Source organism: Ruditapes philippinarum, unplaced genomic scaffold (genome assembly GCF_026571515.1).
Source record: "Ruditapes philippinarum isolate M1 unplaced genomic scaffold, ASM2657151v2 ctg48_1_1_1_1, whole genome shotgun sequence".
NCBI classification, from domain to species: domain Eukaryota; kingdom Metazoa; phylum Mollusca; class Bivalvia; order Venerida; family Veneridae; genus Ruditapes; species Ruditapes philippinarum.
In genome coordinates this window covers 70,536-95,532 of record NW_026863368.1, presented here as the reverse complement: position 1 = coordinate 95,532, position 24,997 = coordinate 70,536, and the positions used below count along the sequence as shown (strand labels likewise).

At 31.0% G+C, this 24,997-nt stretch overlaps 1 protein-coding gene across 1 annotated transcript in view; it reads right to left on the bottom strand.

The window, feature by feature from the left end:
• Positions 1-13,005: 13,005 nt before the first annotated feature.
• Positions 13,006-24,997, bottom strand: part of LOC132721934 (uncharacterized) — a 59,887-nt gene continuing 47,895 nt past the window's right edge. The window contains exon 2 of the mRNA XM_060706318.1: positions 13,006-14,765. Within this exon, the coding sequence (XP_060562301.1) occupies positions 13,006-14,765 (1,760 nt within the window). The remainder of the gene's footprint in view (positions 14,766-24,997) is intronic.

Here is a 24,997-nt window from a genome sequence, read left to right as displayed (position 1 = left end):
ATGACCTGTTTCCATGTAATGTGTTTTTGTATATAGTTCTTTTCCTGCCACCCCTTTGTAATCTTTAATTTAATATTTAAATTTTGTGCATTAAATGTCTTTGATCTTCATAAAAATATCGTATTTCAAAGGAAATGTCTTTGTAAATTATTGATTTTGATAAAAAAAAATATATAATGTTAAATCGTTATATCAAAGTCATTTTTTATTTTTTGTTTTCAAACTCTTGGAATATAAACATAATTATAATATCTGGTGGACACAGTTTCAGATTTTTTTTATCTTTTCTAAAAACAAATTACTGTCGACGTCTTGTTGAACAACTTATGCGACTTTTTTCACCATGCATATAACGTAATTAAAGATTATTGAGTCGCTGATTGAGCGTAATTGAATTCCTTTCATGTGCTTTAAACTGCATGTAAAATGCTTGTTTATCAAGAAAGTTATGCCGACTCAAATTAAGTTAGTCTGACGCGCATCAAACAGTGTCATAATTCGGCTGTTCTCTCTCAGACCCCTACGTTATCCGTTAAATTATTTATAACCGGTTATAACCCCCAAAGTCACACCACAGGGGGTGACACGATGCAGTAACACATACTGTAAGTACATGAAACTCGTTAGTACTGGCTGGGGCGACATCAAGGGATGTTTCTGCTAAAAAAAATGTCGACGCCGTTACACATAAACTTTTAAATAAAAATGAAAAGAGTTTGTTTTAATGTTTATTTATATTTGTTGAAGTGATAACAAAGTATTTGATAACAGATGAAATAATTCATGCATACTGAATTCATAGCTATTCATATACACAACAAGGTTCAGAAGAGTAGTAATGTTTAATCACTTTTGTAAATTTGTAAAGGGATCAAATTAATATCCTTTGCTTTATGCCACCTACATGTGATGTCCATACATATCTTTTAAACGGAGTACGGGTATAATCCCCTTCGGACAAAATCCCCATCATGTATTTTTGTATATCCGGACATAAATTTTATAGAGTGGACAAAACCCCACCACTTCAGTTTTATAGAGTGGACAAAACTTTCTTGTAAACATGTTAAAAAACTAACAATTGTGCATCAGCAAAACTCAAAAGAATGTGTGAACAACTCATAAGTAAGGAGATGACCGTACCCGAGTTTCTATAGGCTATCAGCCACAGTATCCACTTAAACTAAGTACAATGAAGTACAATGAAGGAAAATTGACTGAACTGAATAAATTAAAAAAAGTGCTATAAAAATGTGCTATTTTTTAATCATTAATTGATGAAAATGTGCTTCATTCTTGATTATTAAGTAGTTTATTTTCTATATAAATAAATTGAAGAAATGAATTTGAAGAAACTAAAAATAATGGATAATTCAAGGTCATAAATGTGGCACAGTCTCAAATAAATGACTGCTCTTTGATGTTGATTTAACAGTTTGTAAATTATTTGTATAATCTCTTAAAATTGAAATTAAAAAATAAAATGTGAAGATGTGTACTGTATATTATATATATTTTAATTCATCAAATCTTGCCCAATAATTGGTAAGTGGTGGGGTTTTGTCCACTCTATAAAATTTAGTGGTGGGGTTTTGTCCACTCTATAAAATTTAGTGGTGGGGTTTTGTCCACTCTATAAAATTTTGAGTGGTGGGGTTTTAACTGGTTTTGTCCGTCTTCCGTGTTATGCAGTTGATAATATACCATAATTTTAATGAAAACTTCTAAACTAAATAAAGGTAACTATTGATACATAATTATAATTCTAACACTATCGGAATTTTTTCTATATAGACAAAGAAGGCCGGAAGCGTGCATTATTCTACAACAATGCACTCGCCGTTCTTATTATCTCCCTGTGTATTTTCACATTGAAGGCGCCATTTTGTTTAAAAAATCTGATAAATTAAAAAACAACTTTCGAATTTTGTTGTGAAAACTATCTAGAATGAAAGAAAATGGTCTAACTAAGAAAATTAATCCGAACACCAATATCTTCAATTCAGTCGTTAACGCTGTACAGACGTTTAAAGTGTTGTTTACGTGACGTCACAATGTAGCGCCAAACAGCACGTGCAAAACAATCAAATCAAGTTCGCTATTTAATGTCGCAAACGAGTTTAGTTTTACATTTATTTCACTTTTAATAATTTGTATTTCGCTTGGAAAATTATAAACTGAAATAAATAAACAAACAAAGTTGTATCAACGTTTTCAAAATTCGTTATTTTCAAAATGTTTCTACAAACGGTAGATTTAACAGTTTTTTTTCAACCCACTGGAACGGCCTCTAAAGAACGTTTCTATTGGAAACTCTGAGGCGAAAACAAATTCAACCACCAAACATAAAGTCCAACGTTATAATAAAAATTATATTTTTTCTTGACGTATTAGAATGGAAATAGAAATCAATTCTTCGTGCATTATTGTATAATAATGCACGTTTTTCGTTCAAATGCTTTGTAATTAATCACTCAGGCCTATCGGCCTTCGTGATTATATTACTACGCATTTGAACTCAAACCGTGCATTATTCTACAACAATGCACTCAGAATTGATATCTATTTCCTAAATAAAAAAACAAAAGTTCATTATTTATCAATTTTTAGGGAGTATAATATAAATTATTCATCAATTTTTTTGGAGCATAATAATACATTAGAAACCTATGAAACAAGGGGATTTTTTCCGGGTAGTGAAGGGGATTTTGTCCAGCCTTGTAAAAAATAAAGGGGATTATGTCCACCCATGAAGGGGATTTTGTCCGGGTAGGTGAAGGGGATTTTGTCCGAAGGGGATTATGTCTGACATTCCTTTTAAACACATAAAAACACAACTTTAATACACTATATGTAAATTTGATTGACCATGGGGGGGGGCTTTTGTCCTACCTTACTTTTTTTATGGGGGCTTTTGTCCTATGTGTTAATTTCATGGGGGTGAAGGGGTGGGGGCTTTTGTTCACATTGTCATTTTTAGACGGGGTAGAGGCTTTCGTCCGGGGTGCTTTTGTCCGTATCCCTTTCACAAAATGCTCATGAAGTAATGTGTTAAAGAGCTTTTTTTTCAGTGGAAATAATTATTTCAGCGAATGTACCTTTTTTAATTTATTTTATTTTATTTTTGCCACTGGGAATGTTCGGTACCATTGCCCAATTGGAGCCTCTGTAAAAGAAAATTCATTGTTATATAACAGACCGGTGCGCAAAAAAAAATCAACTGTTATATATCATTCGAGATTTTTTCCTATCTGAAGCAATGTAAAATTGTACTGTTATACATCAATACAGTTTTCAAATGCTCATTGATAATGGGTAAGTGAGAAGAAATGAAAAATTCCAAACCATGCGATAACATCTTTAATGACCCAGTGACATCTGACCAATTTAAAAGCAGCCGATAAATATCAATTTAAAAGCAGATTTTATGGAAACCCATGGCTGTCTGATATTATTCTTTTTCAATTTATGTAACCATTTGGATAATATATGAGTTCACTTCGACTATATATGAATTGAAAACACCTTCTTTTTTAACCGGAATCCATTATATTAATCCACAGTAACAATATATGAAACCATACTGTCAGTGTATGAAACCGAGTTAGCAATATATAAGTTGTTTTTCTCAATATGTGATCCAATTCTTCAATATATGTAACCATAGTAGCCATGTTATGGAACCAGATGTCCTGATATGAAACCGAATTATCAATATTTTTAATTCATTTTTTACAAAATATGAAACCATTTTATCAATGTATGGAACCAAAGTAGCAATATATGAGTTGGTTATACAAAATTATTCAATATATGGAACCAAAGTAGCAATGTATGAAACCAGGTGTCCTTCTATGAAACCAAATTATCAATATAGTAAATCATTTTTACAATATATGAAACCATTTTATCAATGTATGGAACCAAAGTAGCAATATATGAGTTGGTTATTACAATATATGATTCCAATAATTCAATATGTGGAACCAAAGTAACAACGTATGGAACAAGGTGTTCTTATATGAAACCAAATTATCAATATATTTATTCATTTTTCATTTTATCAATGTATGGACAATATATGAAACCATTTTATCAATGTATGGAACCAAAGTATCAATGTATGAGTTGGTTATTACAATATATGATACAAATTATTCAATATATGGAACCAAAGTAACAATATATGGAACGATTTTATCAATGTATGGAGCCGAAGTATCAATATATAAGTTGATTGTCACATTATAGTATGCAGTCAGTATGCATTTAGTGAAGCACGATGTCCTTTAAACAAGGACTGTAATACCGGTGCAAGGATAGAATACAGCCTGTAAAAAAGTCCCGTCAATATAATGACATTTTGGTTCAATATATTGCTACTTTGGTATCATATATTGAAGAACTGGTATCATATAATGTGAAAATCAACTTTTATATTGCTACTTCGGTTACATATATTGATAAACTGGTTTCATATATTGTAAAATTGATTTAATATATTGATAACTCGGTTTCATATAATAGCATCTGTTTCCATACATGACTTACTTGGATCCATATATTGAAGATCTGGTATCATATAAAATTACTACTTAAATGGTAAACGATTTATGTTGACATATTCATAAAAGATGTACAGTATTTGTATGATACATGTATTACTAGTAATATCGACTTATAACAAATAAACAGGTTATATTATATGAAACTACCGAATTCCATCATTGATGCTTCAATGTTGTTGTTTTTTTGGACACGGCTTGATATGCACTTGTGTACAGTTAGACATCATCATAAATGTAAAAATATAATGAAGTTAAGTATGTTATATATTGATCCATATATTCAAGATATAAATATTTCGTAATCGTAGTGCGTTTAAAATAGTTTGATTTTTAAATTGCTAAATTTAATTAATTAATTAATCACTTGACATGTAGCAGAGTCCTTTAAAACGAGGGGAACAAGAAACAAATAACAAAAAAAATAGAAAAAGAAATTGGGAAGAACAAAGTATTTTCAAACGATCATACAAAAGACAGACAAAAGAAAAAGAAAGAAAAATAACATCATCACTATGTCATGTATGAGCGTCGGTTTCGAACCTGTGAGTGCATTTCATAAGAGGTTACAGTGACCCTGATTTACCAATTTAACCACTACGATGGTACACATTTTTATTAGAAATTATACTAGAAATTATACTATAATAGTCGTTGACACTTTCAATCTCCGATGATATGCAGACTTACCCTTTAATGGACTTTCCCAAGTACCGTTAGAACCAAATTATCACCTCGGGATAATAGGTAAAACAGCTTTTTTGAAGAAGAGAATATAATACAAGATAAGAAGTACCATTTAAAACAACTTTATGGCAAATTTGGTAAAGTTGTTGGTATACGATACGACTTAAAATTTTACCACGAGTTCGAGCCTAAGAAATTGTCTAACATTTTTCTTTCCTTATTTTATCAATTTTATGATATATGCAAATGAATTGGGATATCAAGGTAGTTTTGTTACAATATCTAATAATTTTAATATACAGATAATAATTTTTTTTTCTTGTATACATTGAAAACAAAAGAAAAAGTGAAATGAGAAGTAAATAAAAAAAATAACACAACACAATAAAAATATTCTTCATACAGAAATAATTTTTGCGAATCGAACATGCCTTGCATTGATATTCAAATAAAAATTTAACTGACAGTCTTACCTACTGCGTTAAGTTGACAGTTGGCAAATTAGTAGTTTTTTTATTTACATAGTTGAAAGATGATAAATACAATATGATATCTGTTTTACACCGTTATAGTAGACTTGACCATTATGTTACTAATTAATTATAATTAAAAAATGTTGTTTGAAAATTTTTGTAATATTTGCTGGAAATCACTGACCAGCGAATTGCGTAGCTCATCTACACAAACGTTATCACAGATAGATATCTGACTTTTATTAAATTTGCCATATTTTCAGAATATTTGTTGCCATAGCAACCAGAACTTTCAACATCGGAAGAAAAGAAAAAGACGTGCATAATCTCCATACTGCCATCTATCCATATATCAAGTTTCATAAAAATATTTTCAGTACTTTTTGCGTTATCGCGGGATCCAGTTTTGAGGACGGTACAACCGGTTTCAAACATATTAGAACAGAAAAGGCCTTATATCGGAAATGATATATGGGGTTTATTTAAGAAATAAAAAATGGCCTTTCGGGGAAAATGCAAGCTTACGGACTGGTTGGTCTGGCCCGAAGCGCATCTGAGGTCCATATACCTTCCGAAGTCTGAACAACTAGTCCCTAAACTTGCATTTTCCACGAAAGGCCATGTTTTATTTGTTCTATTATACAGAATCTAAATCCTTTCATCCCCTTGTTTTGTGCTGTCATTTTTACTATTATTTGCTTTCAAATAATAATTTTACTTGTTCAGTGTGTGAAATATCTCAAACCCTAAACGGATTTTGTGTATGCTCTTCTTTTAATATTCCGATTACCGATGATTTAGGAGTTGTGATTCCATTTTTGTTAATGAAATTTAATATTAATTTAATGTTACTAGGCAAAATAACTCGGACTTTAAGAATTTCAGGAACAGTATAAATAAATATTTTAACTAAATTAAAGAAAAATCATGACTTTTGATCAACATGTAGTACATTTATGTCTCAGATAAAGAGACAAATCGCCTATCCATTTTGACAGTTATCGTCTGTTTGTGTCGTCGTGAAATTCGCACGTCGTGAAAGCTACGTTTAACCTGCGGTCTGGAGACCGCAGGGTATTGTTACGCGTTTAACTTTTGAGGCATGGAGGAGCACGTCACCTGTTTTCGGTACATGGAGGAGCACGGGATATGTAAACCTTACATGATTGGTTAATTGAACTTTCAAAAACCTGGCTAAATACCGTTTGCCGGTTCGTGACGGATTTACCTCTGGGGAATTAGGCAGAATTACATCTAATTAGAACAAAATAACTGTTACGTGATATTTGTAATTTTGTTTAAATATTTTACCGTTTAAGGTTGAAAAACTTGAATAATGTGTTTGAAAATTATCAATGTTTCTTTAATATAAACAATTTATTGTCTGTAAAATTTGAGATACATACTAATTGAAATATTCGATCGTAGTGGCATATGCCATAATAAATAGAGATATTGTCTGCGTAAACTTGTGTGTTTACTTATTTTTTTGTTCGGAATTATTCATAAAATGGTAGGCCTATTGAATCATTTTCTTAAAAAGAAATAATTGTTTTATGTTCGACCTTCACCGGTCATCAACGGTCACCAGTTTCCAATGACCTTCTTCTATATTGATCGACTATATGTTGTCCCCAAACAATGTTGAAAATAGTTAAATGAAATATCTTATATCATTTAAAATGTTCCCCGCCGGAAACCATTTTACTTGTAAGAATTATGGACCGCCCCCGGTCTGTATGCGGTTTTTGGACCGGATGACGTCATATTGAATATAGAAGACCGTATGCAAATGAGGTATAATATAATTTATTATCTCTCAATAATAGACTCCAAAGAAAATAGAGACTGCTAGTGTCAACTATATATATTTGCTTTGGAATATTGCTCTTAAGGGATCTCCACGATGTCCCATTACAGCCATCACGACACACATATAACGCGAAACAGCGTTAAAACGAATTTATGATGGTTAAAAGTCGAACAAATAAAGAAGAAAAAAAAGAGAAAAAAAAAACAACAACAAAAACAAATGAAACCACGATGTTGAAAACTCTGCATAATCTCGTATCATCGTCATCGTACTTTCGACCTCTCGCCATAGTAGTTCCGTTGTTTCGTGACCTGGTAGCCTTTGTTCATTTAGTGTTTAGATTCTTGCTCAAGAAATAACGGCTTGCCCCTATCTTGGTTTGTGCCCACACGGTGAGCGATACATAGTTGACTATTTAGACGCGCTAACCACTCGCAATAACAATACTTTATTTATTATATACATGCATAATTTAGTATTATAACATAATGATATGGTTATAAAGATATTTATTTCGTGTACAAGTTATGTTTTTATTTTTACTTTCAAAAGATTTTAAAGAATAATATAACCGTTATAAAATAAGATTCTATTCCAAATATTGGCACCATTGTAACAAAATGTATTTTTTACCATAATTTATGCGGTGTTGAGGTATAACAATTATGCGATGCAGATGGAAAATGGGAGCAAAACCTTACAAAGCAAAGGTACTGTACATTTATTCTGGTAATATCCATATATACAACACCATAGGAATGAAGTGTTAAAGTACAGCAATAACAAAACGATATATTGACAAACATGTGATTCATGATAATAATGTAAACAACTACATACTTTTACAAGCAACATACAACATATACAAATGTTAAAACAAATCAATGTTTAAAAATTAAAAGTTAACGGTTTAAAATTTAAACAAAAAATAGCGTTAAAATGACAACATGGAAACATTCAATACATTTTTCACCCGAATAACTTGTGCTAGCAATCAGAATCCCAACCATTCAACTTTTCAGTTACATCCAATAACAAGGAGGCAATCATTTAGGGTATGACCATAGCCCTATCTGTAATCATGAGTTATTGTTAATAAATGTGTAAGCAAAAGTTATTTTGTAAAGTCAGTAAAGGATGACTTATACTCATGGATTGAACGGGGATAATAAATTGGATGGGACCAGAAAAAATGTTTTAAAACTTCATAAAGGACAATTCATATTTGTTACAGAAATTGTACACCATATATTAGCCTGCGATCCAGTCTGTCACTCTTATGTCCTGTTCGGCTGATCGATATTATCAAAAACACGAACAAGTATGAAATAACGCGTATGTGTTTTATTGTTAAAAAATCATTTTTGGCCACCAGGCCGCCGGGACGCTGGGCCGCCAACTTCACAAAAATGACAAAATCAAAAAAATTTCTGAAAGTGATTTTTTCTTTAGATATATCGTTTAAATAACAATAATTATCTTTAAAACTTCATTAAATGCCGTTTTATTGTTAAAAAAACATTTTTACAACATAAAAATTTTGGGCCGCTAGGCCGCTGGGCCGCCAACTTCACAAAAATGACAAAATTAAAAAAATCTCTGAAAGTGATTTTTTCTTTAGATATATCGTTTAAATAACAATAATTATCTTTAAAACTTCATTAAATGCGTTTTATTGTTAAAAAAAAACATTTTTACAACATTAAAATTTTGGGCCGCTAGGCCGCTAGGCCGCTGGGCCTCCAACTTCACAAAAATGACAAAGTTAAAAAAATCTCTGAAAGTGATTTTTTCTTTAGATATATCGTTTAAATAACAATAATTATCTTTAAAACTTCATTAAATGCGTTTTATTGTTAAAAAAAACATTTTTACAACATTAAAATTTTTGGCCGCTAGGCCGCCAGGCCGCTGGGCCGCCAACTTCACAAAAATGACAAATTAAAATAATTTCTGAAAGTGATTTTTTCTTTAGATATATCGTTTAAATAACAATAATTATCTTTAAAACTTCATTAAATGCCGTTTTATTGTTAAAAAAAACATTTTTACAACATTAAAATTTTTGGCCTCTAGGCCACCAGGCTGCTGGGCCGCCAACTTCACATAAATGACAAAATTAAAATAATTTCTGAAAGTGATTTTTTCTTTAGATATATCGTTTAAATAACAATAATTATCTTTAAAACTTCATTAAATGCCGTTTTATTGTTAAAAAAAACATTTTTACAACATTAAAATTTTGGGCCGCTAGGCCGCTGGGCCGCCAACTTCACAAAAATGACAAAATTAAAAAAATCTCTGAAATTGATTTTTTCTTTAGATATATCGTTTAAATAACAATAATTATCTTTAAAACTTCATTAAATGCCGTTTTATTGTTAAAAAAAACATTTTTACAACATTAAAATTTTGGGCCGCTAGGCCGCTAGGCCGCTGGGCCGCCAACTTCACAAAAATGACAAAATTAAAAAAATCTCTGAAAGTGATTTTTTCTTTAGATATATCGTTTAAATAACAATAATTATCTTTAAAACTTCATTAAATGCCGTTTTATTGTTAAAAAAAAACATTTTTACAACATAAAAATTTTGGGCCGCTAGGCCGCTGGGCCGCCAACTTCACAAAAATGACAAAATTAAAAAAATCTCTGAAAGTGATTTTTTCTTTAGATATATCGTTTAAATAACAATAATTATCTTTAAAACTTCATTAAATGCCGTTTTATTGTAAAAAAAAAACATTTTTACAACATTTAAATTTTGGGCCGCTAGGCCGCCAGGCCGCTGGGCCGCCAACTTCACAAAAATGACAAATTAAAATAATTTCTGAAAGTGATTTTTTCTTTAGATATATCGTTTAAATAACAATAATTATCTTTAAAACTTCATTAAATGCCGTTTTATTGTTAAAAAAAAACATTTTTACAACATAAAAATTTTGGGCCGCTAGGCCGCCAGGCCGCTGGGCCGCCAACTTCACAAAAATGACAAAATTAAAATAATTTCTGAAAGTGATTTTTTCTTTAGATATATCGTTTAAATAACAATAATTATCTTTAAAACTTCATTAAATGCCGTTTTATTGTTAAAAAAAACATTTTTACAACATTAAAATTTTGGGCCGCTAGGCCGCTAGGCCGCTGGGCCGCCAACTTCACAAAAATGACAAAATTAAAAAAATCTCTGAAAGTGATTTTTTCTTTAGATATATCGTTTAAATAACAATAATTATCTTTAAAACTTCATTAAATGCCGTTTTATTGTTAAAAAAAAAACATTTTTACAACATAAAAATTTTGGGCCGCTAGGCCGCTGGGCCGCCAACTTCACAAAAATGACAAAATTAAAATAATTTCTGAAAGTGATTTTTTCTTTAGATATATCGTTTAAATAACAATAATTATCTTTAAAACTTCATTAAATGCCGTTTTATTGTTAAAAAAACATTTTTACAACATTAAAATTTTGGGCCGCTAGGCCGCTGGGCCGCCAACTTCACAAAAATGGCAAAATTAAAAAAATCTCTGAAAGTGATTTTTTCTTTACATATATCATTTAAATAACAATAATTATCTTTAAAACTTCATTAAATGCCGTTTTATTGTTAAAAAAACATTTTTACAACATTAAAATTTTTGGCCGCTAGGCCGCCAACTTCACGCCGCTAGGCCGCCAGGCCGCTGGGCCGCCAACTTCACGCCGCTGGGCCGCCAGGCCGCTAGGCCGCCAACTTCACGCCGCCAGGCCGCTAGGCCGCTAGGCCGCCAACTTCACGCCGCCAGGCCGCTAGGCCGCTAGGCCGCCAACTTCACACATCTTAATAATTAACATGTATGTAAACTGATAAAAAAGATAAATACATTCTGCATGAACATAACACAATATAAGACTATACATGTATGTGGCCTTGATTTGACGTCTCAAAATACTAGTTGTTTTGTTACGGCACATGTTTAGAGTTTCGTTTATATTTTAATTAAATCTAAATTCTAAGAATCTGAAACATAAGCTTAACAAATACAATAGGTCATATTGAACAGAATATGATCATGTATTTACAAATAAAAATGAATTTGAAAACGTATTTAAATTATTGATATGCTTATTTTATGTTTTAAATGTTCATACTGTATTTAGAAGATTATTTTTCAACAGCATTTCCGGAATTATATTCTTAGTTCAGACTGATAATTTATTACAACTAAAACTCAACTCAACTCAAATCATTTATTTGTAAATAAAGGCCTCCGGTCCAAAATACATCATAAGGTATAACATATAATAAAATGTCAAGTAGTTGTATATTGTGAAACTTAAGTATCATTAATTATATTCATAAGTTGATAGATGTAAATAGATATATTTTTAACAATGTCAGGGTTTTGAGAAGACAGAAGAGCATAGAAATCTTGAAGTTCTGTTCCATGTATATACCAGCTAAATAAATACATTTGTCTAATAGTATCATATTTAACACATTTAAAAAAGGCATGGTATTCACAATCAATTACATTAGCATTATTAAACTGTTGGCAAAAGTTACATATACGATTTTCTTTTATAACATTATTATATCTACCTAATTCAATATTCAGCCTGTGATTTGAAAGGCGAAACTTTGACATAGCAATTCTATATTTTAACTGAATATCCATAGTTAAATATTTTTCAACAGTAAGTAGGCTTTTAAAGTTATTATAATGATCACATCTACTAGAGGATTCAAGAGCTGTTTGCCAGTCTAGTGTACAATAGTTAACAACTCTTTGTTTAAACATGGTAATAAAGGCATTGACATCGCCAACATCTTGACTTATCCATATAAAACTGAATCCATATTTATACAAAAGTGTTCTAACTTTGGTTGCCCAGCAGTTTCTACCGGCATCATCTAGAGATTTCAACATGTTATAACATTGCTTTGGATATCTATGTGATGGCATGGTTAACAAATTACACCAATATCGAATACAATTTATATAATATGTAGTACATAAAGGCAATCTACCACATTCACCAAGAACCATACATGTATTAGTAGTTCTACGTACATATAAAATACGTTTACAAAATTTATTATGAATAGATTCTATTGTATCTACATATCCATAGCCCCAAATTTGAGATGCATAACAAAGTATCGGTTTGACCATGGAATCAAAAATCTTAAAAGAATCAACAACAGAAAAATAACCAAAAGGTCTTTGATAAGCATTTATGGCAAAGAGAGCTCTTTGCGCCTGAGATACTAACTTAGAATGAGCGGCTGACCATGACAAACTTGATGAAAGTAAGATACCCATGTACTTATACTGAGAGGTAATATCGATTTGTGTCCCACGATTCGACCAGTGCTCATATCGACGAAGAGGACCACCATTTCGAAAAACCGTAATTTCAGTCTTATCCATATTTATTTCCATCCCAGTATCACAACAAAAGTTGTCAATAATATTTATTTGCTGCTAAAGCTTAAATGCAGTTTCGGCACACCCTGCTACATCATCTGCAAACATCAAACAAAAAATATCTGGAATATCATTTGTGATAAAAATACCACTATCACAATTTTCACGTAAAAGGACAGACAACTCATCTATAAAGAGATCAAAAATTGTCGAACTTGTTTTGTCCCCTTGGCGGGTGCCGATATTACACGAGAAGAAATCAGTGACATTGTTATTGAGTTTGACACATGATTTTAAATCGGTATAAAGAGACTTGAGAGTATTCATAAATTGACCGTGAATTCCCTTCTTCTCTAAAGAAACAAATAGTCTATTATGGTTAATTTTATCAAAAGCTTTGCGGAAATCGACGTAGATACAATAAAAACGACCACACTTTTTAGATAGATACTTCTGAACCATTGATTGTAAACGGAAAATGTTATCAACAGCTGAATAACCCTTCCGAAAGCCTGCCTGGGATTCATCAATCTTATTATTTTCTTCAGCCCAATCATATAACCGTTTATTAATGACACCCGAAAATATTTTATACATAGTATTTGTAATAGATATGCCTCTGTAATTTCCAGGAATGTTACTTGGTCCAGACTTGTAAACAGGAGTTATAGCAGACGACCTCCAAGATAATGGAATATTACCAGTTAAAAATATATGATTAAACAATGCTAAAAATATTGGAGCTATATCATCCATAGTAGTCTTAAAAAATTCAGCCGGAATACCATCGATGCCACTACATTTACCAACAGACAAGTTTGCTATAGATCTGAGTATCTCATCTAAAGTAAATGGTTCATTAAGAACACTTGCAGAAGGGTCAATATAATTATCAGAAGGTTGATCAATAGCAACAGCATTTTCATCATAAAGAAGTCCTGCAAAGTATTGATACCACTCAGATGGGGAGATACTAATATCTAGAGCTCTTGAAGTTTTACCTCTCTTAAGAATTTTCCAAAAAGAACTTGGATCATTACTACTAGCAAGTAACATGTTTCTATTTGAAAATTGGTATTGCAAAAGCATAATCCGACAATAGTTCTTAAATTCATTGCGCTTATCTTTAAATATTCTGAGATCCAGCAGTGAATTAGATTCTCTAAATTTCCTTAGCGCTCGATATTTAATATATTTAAGATTGTCGCAAGTAGAATTCCACCATGGAGGTTGTGAAGAGAAACGTCCGCTCATATTTTTGACTAACATACACTGACCAGCTTCGTGGTATAATGAAGTAATTGCCTTAACACCTGTGTTAACATCATTACAAACCGTATTACTCAAAGAATGAGATATATTTTGCAAAGTACTTTTAAAATTATCAATAAAACTTAGCATGTGAGACTGATTCCATTTATACCTTTTAATGGGAGTTAAAGGTTCAACGTCATTACCACGCATATTAAGCACAGGCTTTTTAATCAATGCTAATTCACATGATAGGGGGAAATGATCCGAATCATCTCTATCTAAGACACAGAAATTTCTAATGTAAGAAAATAAATTTGAGGAGGCTATCATGTAGTCTACCAAACTAGCACCATCATTAGAAAAGCAGGTAAAATTGCCATCAATATCACCTTCAAACCTTCCATTCAATATATGAATATCAAATAAACAACATAGATTAACTAAAAACTTGCCATAGTTATTTCCTCGTATACTATCTTTACTGCGACGTGGAGTGTTAAAATAACTACCATCATAATCAACAGTACCAAAAATATGAAACAAATTATCATCAGGTATATAATCTAAAAAGTTACATTATACATTTAATTTAAGATATTTCTTAGTTCTTTTAAGATTTGGTAACGAACATTATATATATTTAAACATTGATCTTTATCTTCATCAATGCATTTAGTAAAGTGACATGATAAAAAAGATCTTGAATGATTTTGGTTATCATTTGATTTGTCTTCGTATATTGTATAAAATAAAATATTCAATATTATATGATATCATTATGTATGTATATACAATTAAATATTTTGATTAATTGTTTTTGTACTATAAGGAAATGGCATGTCAATGAACAAATGAATGAACAGCAGCTAAAGCAACATCAACAGATTTTATTAAAGAGTAGACCATCAATCGAACAATTCAAATAATGCGGATATTATCTCATTGCCTTTATCATATTACAGCAACATATGATTTGCACGTCTTTCATAATATTGTATCAACTGCAATGATAGACAGCTAATAATCAAAGCCCTCCTCCATAGTTTCTTATGAATTTCAGCCAATAAACAAATAAGTTTTTTAACAATAAAGGGAAACATTAGTAGGCAATAAATCATTCAGTTATTAATATTGAGCAAGGCATATTGATAAAGATTTGATATTTATGAAACAAACACAACATATTACAGCGAAAATCGGTGGTGAAATATTTCTTGTTTTACGTTGAACTGAATACTAGTACATGTATTGCACTTAAAGAGTGCTGTTACTTAAAAGGTTTTTTTTCCCAATACAATGAGAAATACATATTACAGTATACATATATAAAAAACAACATTAAAAACAGCAAAATTATACAAAAATTGCAGATTCGGCTCATTGAGTCTGTACATGAGTCATAATGAAAGTGCAACATCATCCAAACCCCTAGCACCGACTTGAGCAATACTTAATTCTCAACACTTAAAACTACAGGACACAATTATCCCAAAGGACCAGAAAAATATAACAACACTAAAGTGAAGTGCGGGGCATCTTTTACAGCTGCCACACAGCACTTGAGATTAAACACTGATCAAATGAATATTAAATCGCACGACCTTCACAAATCAAATGTAATAACAATAAAAGTTACTTTTATATGTTCCAACTTTCGGCTGAAGTGGTATTCGCATTAAGAAGTTTTCATGACATTGTGAATTAAAGTCAAGAATATTAGCAAAAAATTATATTTTTGTCATTCATGGCAATGTTTTTATTTTGAAGCACCTTGTTAATGTATCATGGCCAGCTATTTATCTGTCTAACTACGTTTCCATTTATTGAACCAAGAGTTGTGAAATGATATTTCAATCATTTGAACTTCCCCGCTTCACATGATATGAAAGAAATTAAATGCAATTATCATGAACAGGAGATAATTTAATAAAAATAATAAAATAGAAATCTTTGAGGCTGCACAATACGGCAAATTAAAAGAAAATCCGGTTTCGTTTTATTTATGATAGAGTTACGTGCAAGCTAAGTCTACGGTCCCTGGAACAGGTTAAAACAGAAATCAAATGTAAAAGATGGAAATGTTTTTTATTTCAAAATTAAAAAACAAAATGCAGCAATGATACTTAGTATCATTCGTGAAACATAAAAGAAACTAGAAAGAACGCCAAAACGGCAATATTATAAAGACTACAATGTCGGTTTGATAGGCAGTTATGGTAAATGCAATAAATTCAATCATGCCTCCGCCCTCCCGGCCACCTGCCACTAACCCTCAACACAAGCTTAGTGAGAATTTCACATTTAAACAATTCAATCATTTCTTCTCGTCGTAACAAGTTGAAAAGTTTGACTTTGATCAATAAGCACCCACAGTTCACCTGAGCTATACATTCTAATAAATAGTATAATCAAACCTTATTCAATTATGTTCACACTCACCAAAAACATATACTAATCAAACCTTATTCAATTATGTTCACACTCACCAAAAACATATACTAACTACAAGAGTAAATTGTTGAATACAACCGTTATGTCGACCGACACAGCATGCGAAATTTCTTACTTTATTGGAAATATTTATAGCATACTTCACTTTTGATTTCTATGTTTGCACCAATTCCTGAAATATACAAAAAGCTTCCTTGAAGTATAAAACGTGTTAACACTTATCTATTTGTATCTCTAAATGATCAAATAATGTTGCGTTTTTGTTTAGTTTGTTGCGATATATATTATAGCGTAATTGCAAATTCAGAATCGTCCACATTTGATTTCTATTTTTACCAAATTTTGATAGATCGGTCAGTAAAAACGCCGTGAAATAAATGCATAACATTTATGCGCATCCGTTTTACCTATCGGTCAACCTAAGTATTTAACGCTTGCTCAAAGCTGAGAATATAAAGGCATTATCTTTTTGTTTTCTTTGTCAACAATGTAGTAAGTGTGCAATCATTTTATTATTTAAACCTCAACCAAACGGGTTAAGCTTAACAGCATGTCGTGTTTTATTTGTACTACCAAATTACCTAAAGTCTCTCGGTACATTGCTATATGATAACCAATTTAAGGTGAAAATCTGTGCTACCTGTGTCGAATAAGTAATTTAACAATCCAACGTGTCTCGAATTTATACCAAATGATGATAAATTACTGGTAAAATGTAAGTTATTTCAATTAAACTACCACATGTGACGTTTTTATGACATTTCGTTTGTTTAAAAGGTATTTCTCGTTTAAAGCGGTCAAGGCTAGGGACAGTATGTTTATTTACATCTTATTCATATCACCAGTAAAAATCAAATGTAAATTTCCATGAGATCATTTTCATAAGGTTAACAGGTGAATTAAAAGATATCAACATTCCAAATGGGAAAATTTGTTGACAGAATATATGTCAGATAATATTTGATTAACAAAAGTAGAACAACAAAATTATAAAGGCCATATCGTATACAATTCATATTTGTGTCCCCCACTTACTTGAGGCATTTAGATTTTGCCCTTTTCCGTCCGTCCGCCCGTGCGTGCGCGCGTCCTCTGTTCTCATGGGCTAGAGTCAACAAACTTAACAGAAGTGTTGAACAATATGTGAAGTTGTGTATTTGTGGTTTGGGTTGTGTTTTTATTTAGTTTTGTCAAAGTTTTTGCCCATGACTTAGTAAAATTTGCATTTTTCAACTTGTGTCGTGCGTAGTCGCCCAAAAGGTATTTGACATAGAGTCATGAAACTTTATGGAAATGTTAATCAGTATATAAAAAAGTTGTGCACCTGGGGTTTCGCGTTAGAATGTACTCAGTATTTATTGCTGTTCACTTTATTATAAATTGCAATTTTCAACTTGCGTCGCGTGAAGTCCAAAAAGTATTTAATCTAGAATCATGGCACTTTACGGAAATGTTGATCAGCAAGTGAGGTTGTGCAATTTGGTGTTTACTGGTACATTTATTCAGTATTTAAAGAGTTATTGCTCTTGACTTAGTTAACATTTTGAATTTTTATCTTGTGCCGCGCGTAGCCAAAAATGTATTTGACCTACAGTCATGAATCTTAGAGTCATCAGAAATACTGATCGGCATATGAAGTTGGGCATATGGGATTTCGCATGTGAATCAGTTTAGTTTTGTCAGAGTAATTATCCTTCAGTTAGTAAACATTTGCAATTTTCAACTTGTGTCACACGAAGCAAAAAACGTATTTGACCTTGAGTCATGAAACTTCACAGAAATGTTGGTCAGCATGTGTAGTTGTGCAATTGGGACTTTGCGTTTTTTATCTTTAATAAGAAATTGTAGAGTTAGTGCCCTTGACTTAATAAAAGCTGTTCCAAATTGTTGTGTCATTTGTGTCTCTAAAAGTGCTTGAGCTAGCGTCAACAACCTTTACGGGTAGTTGATCAGCATGTAAAGTTAAGCACACAGGGTTTTGTGTGTGGATTAATTCAGTTTATATAGACTTCTTGCCCTTGATTTAGTATAAATTTGCAATATTTGAATTGCTTGATGAGTACCTCAAAAATATCTTATTTGGAGTCATGAAAGTTAAAAGGACTTTTGGAAAGCATGTGTTATGCATCTGCTTTTGGAAACATTCAAGATGTCAACATTGAAAAAACTTCATGTCGTTTTGATGCCCCCAACCACTTAGGGGTATGTGAAATCATGTAGAATTTCCTTTATATGTCCCTCAGTCATACTGTGACCTGCTGTACATCAGTATACAGTAGAGAGTAGGGGTTCCTGTGTTCTATGGACACATTTCTAGTTTATTGTTTATAAAAGCATAATTTAATTTTTACTTTTTTACGAAAAAAAAAACAACAAAAAACAACAATAAATTATAACCATTTAAAAATAAATGTACAAAAGTAATACATAAATGAATTATTATTCACGACAGGTGTTCAAATATGGAATAGTTGATCTTTGTTTAAGAAGCTTTAAGTATTTTTTCAGTAATTTTGAAAGGGTTATAAACTATTAAAACGTGAAGATATTGGATATTCGTATGCATAATTACAATTAAACTGATGTTAACGAATGAATGAATTTTTTTAATTAATTCTTAAAATAAAAATGGCAAACAATGTTTAGCTGTCGCCTGCTTTTGTCCACTTTGTGACAAATATTTTATCAATTGCTGTAAATATCGGCAGTAATACCAGACAGAAGTTACCTTGTTTTCTTCATACTAACATACTTATCTTAACAAGGTCTTTAGGTACAATATTATTTGTTTACATATATATTAGGTGATACACCGTTATCTCTATCAATGTCATAACCTTCAAATTCCATAAAGTATTAAAATCAAATCATTATAAGTCATGGTCCATATGCCTTTAAGGTCACCTTAAAGGCCTTTCTATGACGAAAGAAAATATTTCTTTGGGAATGTGTTGTCCCAATGATTTGGACTGTTTAAAGTGATCAAGGTCATCAGAACATTATCAATTTTGATCTCACGTATTTTTCCATAAAAAGAAAACAAAGAAAAAGATTTAAAGGCAAAACATATGTTAATGTAGCTAAGCAAGTGTGCACCCAAACATATATTTCAGTTATTCAAAAGAGAAACATGTGTTAAGTAATTCAAGTCCAGAGAAGAGGACAACATTTGCTTGTTTTTCCTTTGTGGCCTTATTAACCCCAAGTATATCCAGTTACTCAGAAAAGTGAATATAGCGCATGTATAGTACAATAGTAACTCAGAATCGCTTAAACATAAGGTCGAACCCAGCACTGCGGTAATTAAATTAACCAATTTATTTCATAGTTTATCAAATTGAAAGAAATAATCTAGCGTATACGGCTGCTAAGATTTTACCCTTTTAAACCTCATTAAATATCTCCACAAGATAGTGTTTACACAAATTTTAAGATCATTTTTCAGAATGATGACCTGACTACCGTGTTTTTAATGTATTGTTCATTAACACAACGTGAGTTTGAACACTATCAAAATGTTAATTCATGCGAACGTCTTCAATTCCAGCACGGGCGAACGTATTATTCAACATTAACTATTGTCAAAATATAAACTTAGAACTTTTGGACTTTTGTATTTTTCAGGTTACTGTTTGAAAAGTTACACATGATTGATAATTTAGCACAGCACCATTTCCTTCATTATTATTGTTATATTACTTCGCTGGTATGTATGTAATTAATATTAATTAAATATTCTTAAAGGTTATAAAATATATCTAACACAACAATTGCTCGCGAAAGAGAATTATCTGCATAGCCTTTAAAAACTGTTATTATTGAAAAGTAATAAATTTAGCAAGTCAATGTTCGTTGGCATTTGTTTAATTAATGCTACTTTTTTATTTTATTACAGTTTTCATGTCTCATTTAAAAGTTTCGACACATATGTCTTTATAATAGTTGTTTTTAGTAGATATCTTGACTGATTATTTTCCTTTTCAAACGGAGAGAGGTGTGTACATTTGCTTGTTTTAAATCTGATGTAAGTGGAATTGCATGCATTATTGTTGTAGAACACGTACGTATTTCAGATGACATTCCAGGTACACATGTACATTATGAAAGTTGCATTTCAATTTATGATTATAAATCTTTAAACGTTCTGCCACTTAATAACATCATATTTCGTAGACACTGTTCGAATATGAATGATTAATATTCAAAACTATGTACAAATAGCTTGGTTACATATTTATATCACATTAAAGTCGATAATTTGAACAGTTATATATTTAATGTAATAAATGTGACATTTTTCCGGTTTTAGTTGTTCATATAATCTATTACTTTATGATGAATTGTGAAAACTTAAAAGTTCACAATGTGATAATATCTAGGTTAAAATGTTTAGATAAAGTTGATAACTTTTCGAGGGGCTATTGGCATGTTTTCTTTCCTAAAATAAATGGTTGTATTATATGTCCTTAATCGACTGATAGTTGTCATTTCATAAAGCTAATTTAGTAAAGTTTAATCCAATAATGTACACTTTTTCTGTACACATTATTACCTACACCTCTTTATTAATGGGGTAAAACGGTTACGGCCAATCACTACCTTAACGTGTCGTACATAACGAATGCAACCGTGAATACTTTGATGACTTTCGAAATTCTGACACCAATTTTGACATTGTACAATGTTGAAAAGAGTCTTTTGTTGCACCTATTCATTATCCCTCATGTACAGACTCAATCAAACCGAGTCTGCAATTCTTATGTTATTTTGTTTATGCTTCCGAGGGATCACTTTGTTTCCAGAATTTTCTAGAATATAAGAATTATGCCATAATAATTATTCATGAAATATGTATTTAATATATCAAATAACACCTTTCTTATTCTTATGTTTCTCCTGATGCTCTTCTTCTACTCTAAATTCTCTTAATATACTTTATTCTCAACAGCTTCATATCTTATCAAAAAAATACTTTTACGACATAGGTTTCAGTTACAAATTTGTAAATGTTTGGTACCGATCAAAAATCAAGCCAAACTCATTTAGAAAAAATTGATAACTGTCTTCAAAAGCGATAACCAATCAAGTACTTGTATTTCGTTTATGATACCCTGATCGTAGTGTAAATCAACGTGTATATTTATATTTGAAAACAAACGTATACTGTGTGTTCAATTACATTCATCTCATAAAGAATTAATTACTATAAGCGTTGTTAACCGCATTGTTTTAATAACAATTTCAATCATTCCTGAACATAATATAAGGCGTTAGATTATTTGCTGAATCATTTATTTTTGTCACCATTAAATGGTGTTATCTTAGTTTTCAAGCACTTCCGTACTTTTTGATAACTTGCTTATTTTTAGAATCTTGTCAACTTTTTTATATGAAGGGCTTTAGAATTAATGTAATGACACGACTTCGATAGACCCTTTACTCCATATAAAAGAAACTTAATACAAATTGTTATGTGGCTTGGCTACTTTCAAAGCTAATTTAGTAAAGTTTAATCCAATAATGTACACTTTTTCTGTACACATTATTACCTACACCTCTTTATTAATGGGGTAAAACGGTTACGGCCAATCACTACCTTAACGTGTCGTACATAACGAATGCAACCGTGAATACTTTGATGACCTTCGAAATTCTGACACCAATTTTGACATTGTACAATGTTGAAAAGAGTCTTTTGTTGCACCTATTCATTATCCCTCATGTACAGACTCAATCAAACCGAGTCTGCAATTCTTATGTTATTTTGTTTATGCTTCCGAGGGATCACTTTGTTTCCAGAATTTTCTAGAATATAAGAATTATGCCATAATAATTATTCATGAAATATGTATTTAATATATCAAATAACACCTTTCTTATTCTTATGTTTCTCCTGATGCTCTTCTTCTACTCTAAATTCTCTTAATATACTTTATTCTCAACAGCTTCATATCTTATCAAAAAAATACTTTTACGACATAGGTTTCAGTTACAAATTTGTAAATGTTTGGTACCGATCAAAAATCAAGCCAAACTCATTTAGAAAAAATTGATAACTGTCTTCAAAAGCGATAACCAATCAAGTACTTGTATTTCGTTTATGATACCCTGATCGTAGTGTAAATCAACGTGTATATTTATATTTGAAAACAAACGTATACTGTGTGTTCAATTACATTCATCTCATAAAGAATTAATTACTATAAGCGTTGTTAACCGCATTGTTTTAATAACAATTTCAATCATTCCTGAACATAATATAAGGCGTTAGATTATTTGCTGAATCATTTATTTTTGTCACCATTAAATGGTGTTATCTTAGTTTTCAAGCACTTCCGTACTTTTTGATAACTTGCTTATTTTTAGAATCTTGTCAACTTTTTTATATGAAGGGCTTTAGAATTAATGTAATGACACGACTTCGATAGACCCTTTACTCCATATAAAAGAAACTTAATACAATGATGATAAATGCAGGAATTTGTATTTGTGTTTGTTTGTTTGCTTGGGTTTACAACTCACCAACAGAATATGTCATATGGCGCCGAAACAGGAAAGATGATTTTGCTAACCTATGGTGTTTCAAACTTCAATACAAAACACAAGGGATCAAAACCACCTCACTTGGTGGAGATAAGAGATTCATAGACTCAAGTTTTTTTTAACCCATTAACTCGCCTGTTACGATCAAATAGTGATGAATGGTGGCTGCATTACTTATGCCTCAACCATTAAAGGCAACCCCTCAGCCAAAATTGTCATGAATTAGTAATATTAGCACAAGTTAGAATATTGGTAATATCTTCTTCCAGAAAAGAACGTATTACAGGTTTTGTTAAACGGACAAACTGTAAGTATACTGAATGAAGGGGATATTCATGTGCCCAGAGATAATATAAGAAATAGTTCTCCGGAATTGCTCTTAATGAGGGTTGAATTCTATCGAGGCATATTATAGATCTATTGCAGTATTTTATTCACGAGTATTTTGTAGTTTTAATGATAATAAAACAATATTTTGTATGTATACCAAAGTATCTTCCAGTCTCGTTAACAGTAAAAGCTATGCGTCCCACAAAAGAGCCATCCGAAATATTTAAAGTAGTTTTAAATTGTTAGACAAAAAAAAGTTGGTTATATAAGTGTAATGTATTTACATTCATTTTTTACAATGATGTAGTTTCCAGTCACATTCTGTCTACAAATCTATTATAAACAAACAGAAGGCTACACTAAGAGTTTAGAAAAGTGTAGAGATAATATTCCTTTATTACCGTATGACGTCAATGACAATAAAAGAGTTAAATCTATTTAAGGTATGACCCACCTAATGCATTACCTCCACTTTGAAGAGTACTCAAATAGACTAGAACTACTGTCAACGGCATTGAAACTGAGGGGCGCGGGATCAAGCCACAGAAGAGGCAACTTTTTTTTCTTTCATTTTTTTCCTTTGAACATTATTTGTGTCTCTCAGATCACTCTTGATAAGAAAAAAGTGTTTCATTTTAATTATGAAATTATTATTGATATATTTTGGCTAAATTGTGCCAAATTTATTATCAAATATGGTACCTGATATTTTCAAAGTCTAATAAAATAAAAACTAGACGGTAAAAGTATTTTATATTTGACAAGCGCATCAAATATATACTTTAAAGAAAATTTATGCAAACTTTGAAAACAGCCCCTTATTTGAGTAAATTTTAGGGATATTTTGAATAAGGCCCTCCAAGTAGAAAAATGATCAAACAACTACTTAAAATGGGTGGGGTAGGGTAACATTTATATACATATTTCAAACATTTTGAGTAGAAACAATAATTTTGCTGGGTCATTTGTTAGCTGAATGCTATTTTTTGTTTCGAAAATATATTTTATAGGAAAACATTATTTCATAATTATTATGTAATAGAATAATTAGAGTTTCTCATTACTGAAAAAGAGCCCTTCTAATAGCCAAGTTTTACTTTAGAAAAATCTTCATAACTCGTAAACCATACGGTTAACTTTGTTTAAATTTTGCATTCTTGTGTCTTTTAAGGTATATAACTGACCAAATTGAATGTTGTCAATTTTATAGTTCCTTATAGTGCCCATTAGAGGGCTCATACCTTAAATGTACTTGCTTGAATGAACTGGAACGCCATTAAGCTCTTAAAATATTTTTAGTTTTTTTTATTCAATTGTGATCTAAAAGGAGTAATATATCTATTTACTAAACTAAACTTCTGTAAATTACCATTCCAGTCAAGGATAGAAATGATTTTTGTTTACTTTTTTTCCGAAACTTGCACGCCGAAATATAGCACAAAACAATATTTGCAATTTGTATCAGCCTTTG